The following is a 2500-nucleotide window of genomic DNA, read 5'->3' on the forward strand; positions in this document are numbered from 1 at the left end:
TTATTTATTTATTTATTTATTTTTCTATACAGTCCTCCAATTTGACTGGGTGGTATTTATAGTGTTGGGTTCCCGGTTGCATTATTATTATTATTATTATTATTATTATTATTATTATTGAAAATGTGGGAACGTTCATAATGAAAAGGAAGATCGAATTTAGTGTTTCTCTCTTTCGACAGATTTGGCGTGGCAGGGGAATGTTTCAACAATTTTAACTGACACGATCAAGGTATGATCCAACATGTTCTTCCTTCAAAATTTATAAATTTTGTAAGCGCTCCCCAGTCTCTCTCTCTCTCTCTCTCTCTCTCTCTCTCTCTCTCTCTCTCTCTCTCTGTTCCATTTCTTCATATGTTTTATTATGAAGACTCCCGTTCATGATCATAATAATTGTCTTCGTTGTTATGATAGACAAAATTGGATATAACCAGCAAATTACATTTTTTTTTTACAGAAGTATACAAATTTAATTTTACTAAATTGAACAGTATTTTAAGAAGATTCATCGAAGTTACCTATTTTTTTTATAAAGAATGCATGGTCCTTTATAGTGGTGGCTGCAACCTCTTTACGGAAGTATACAAATTTAATTTTACTAAATTGATCATTATCTTAAGAAGATTCATCAAAGTTACCTATTAGATAAAGAATGCATGGTCCTTTATAGAGTTGGCTGCAGCAATCTTTTATTCTTTTTTCTATAACTTATCTTTCTCTGCAGGCTGGGGCTTTATAGTCTGTTGACTCTGTCCACAATTCTTTTTAGCTGAAGATTTACAGAAAGAAATCAGACTGTTGGCTTATGCAGCTGAATCTTGAACATTCTTCCTAGGAAACCGTAGCTTATTCTCTTGAGGATCTCTTAAGTAAATGAACAATATTAGCATGACATTAAAAAGCTTAATTTCTTATTTCGCCTTAGGCCTACTTTCTATATTTCAGTCTTCTTATCATCTTGGAATGGTTAAGCCCTTGGTGTTATATGCAATACGACTTATCAATCTCTCCATGGGCATGTGAGATTTTTACGCAGAAATAAATAAATAAAAGAAACAGTTGCTGGAACGCCTCTAACAACTTCTTGATAGAATAGGCCATTTACTAATATGTTTAAAAAAAACGTTGGAATTCATTTATATATATATATATATATATATATATATATATATATATATATATATATATTATATAATATATTATATAAATTTATATATGCATGCATATATATCATATAATTCAGAATATAAAAAAGTAAAGGTATATATTATTTCCAATATTTCCTTGATTTACCCTTCTTAGGAAGTATCATCTGCTTCTACTATATAGCCTTGCTAAGAAGGCCTCCTCATGTCCAGAGTAATTTCAGTACTGTTACCTGGAAAGCAAATTACCACATTTCAACTCACGTACAGTGTCTGGTAGCAGGGAATTGGATACATATATTTTTTCATGGAATTCATTGTACATGCATTGTCCTTGATCTTAAGTCAGCAGTGCACGAGGAAGTGGTATCAGTATCATGCAATCAGCTGGCTGAGATAGATGCAATTGCACAAACACTTACTTTTGTTGGTGGTTGGTTTAGATTAAACTGCCTTTGTACCAGCATGGCCGCTTGCCCCAAAGTGGTGAGGCTTCTGGGCTCTGTCTAGCTAACAAAGATGGTGGCGGTAGTCGTGGTAGTAGCTATAGTGGTGATGGCGATGTGTGACGCTAACGAAGGACATCATAATACCATGAGCTGTAATTGGAATCGAACTGATGACATTCCTAATTTAGTGACGCCATGTCAAAACACCGTTCAGGATCAGCTGCGATTCATTTTTACAGAGAATACAAGAACGGCAGCAGGAAAAGGCGGTAGCTGACGAGAGTTGGCTCAAAGGACCCGTAGCGGTCGACGATCCGAGGCTCCTGAAGGTGATCAGAGATAGGTTTTTGATCCCACCGTCGACTCTTCCCTACAATCTGTCGTCGCCGGAGGAAACGAGAAGTTACTACCCCTCAAGTAATGTCTCCAGCTTCCACTTCATCGACTACTACGTCCAGTACTTGCTTGGGGACCAGAAGACGGGCGTCTTCCTCGACTCGGGGGCTCTCGAGGGCGACATCTTCTCGAACTCCCTTTGGCTGGAAAAAGAACGAGGATGGACCGGTATCCTGGTGGAGGTCGACCCCAACAATTTCCGTCACCTGGTACAGAAGAGGAGGAAGTCCTGGCTCTCCAATACTTGCATTGCAAGAGGCTCGTACCCTGAACAAGTCCCTTTCGAGTTCATAGAAGGCCCACCAGGTCATGGTCTACTGTGGGTCTACCGGTCTACCTCAAGAGCGATGAACTCACCCTTTCACAAGAGTGACGACATGTGGAGTCAAACTTCCAGTAAGACCTACCAAGTGATGCAGTGTCTCCCTTTAGCTTCTTACCTTCTGGCCCTGAATCTCACAACACTGGACTTCCTGTCCCTCGACATCCAAGGCTTTGAGGAGGAGGTTC

At 38.7% G+C, this 2500-nt stretch overlaps 1 protein-coding gene across 1 annotated transcript in view; it reads left to right on the forward strand.

Annotated features, from left to right (window-relative positions):
* Positions 1–2367: 2367 nt before the first annotated feature.
* The window catches only part of LOC135211191 (galactoside alpha-(1,2)-fucosyltransferase 2-like), a 17269-nt gene continuing 17136 nt past the window's right edge, over positions 2368–2500 (forward strand). The window contains exon 1 of the mRNA XM_064244410.1: positions 2368–2500. This exon is cut by the window's right edge and continues 159 nt beyond it. Within this exon, the coding sequence (XP_064100480.1) occupies positions 2368–2500 (133 nt within the window).

The sequence above is a fragment of the Macrobrachium nipponense genome, chromosome 19, assembly GCF_015104395.2.
Source record: "Macrobrachium nipponense isolate FS-2020 chromosome 19, ASM1510439v2, whole genome shotgun sequence".
NCBI lineage: Eukaryota > Metazoa > Arthropoda > Malacostraca > Decapoda > Palaemonidae > Macrobrachium > Macrobrachium nipponense.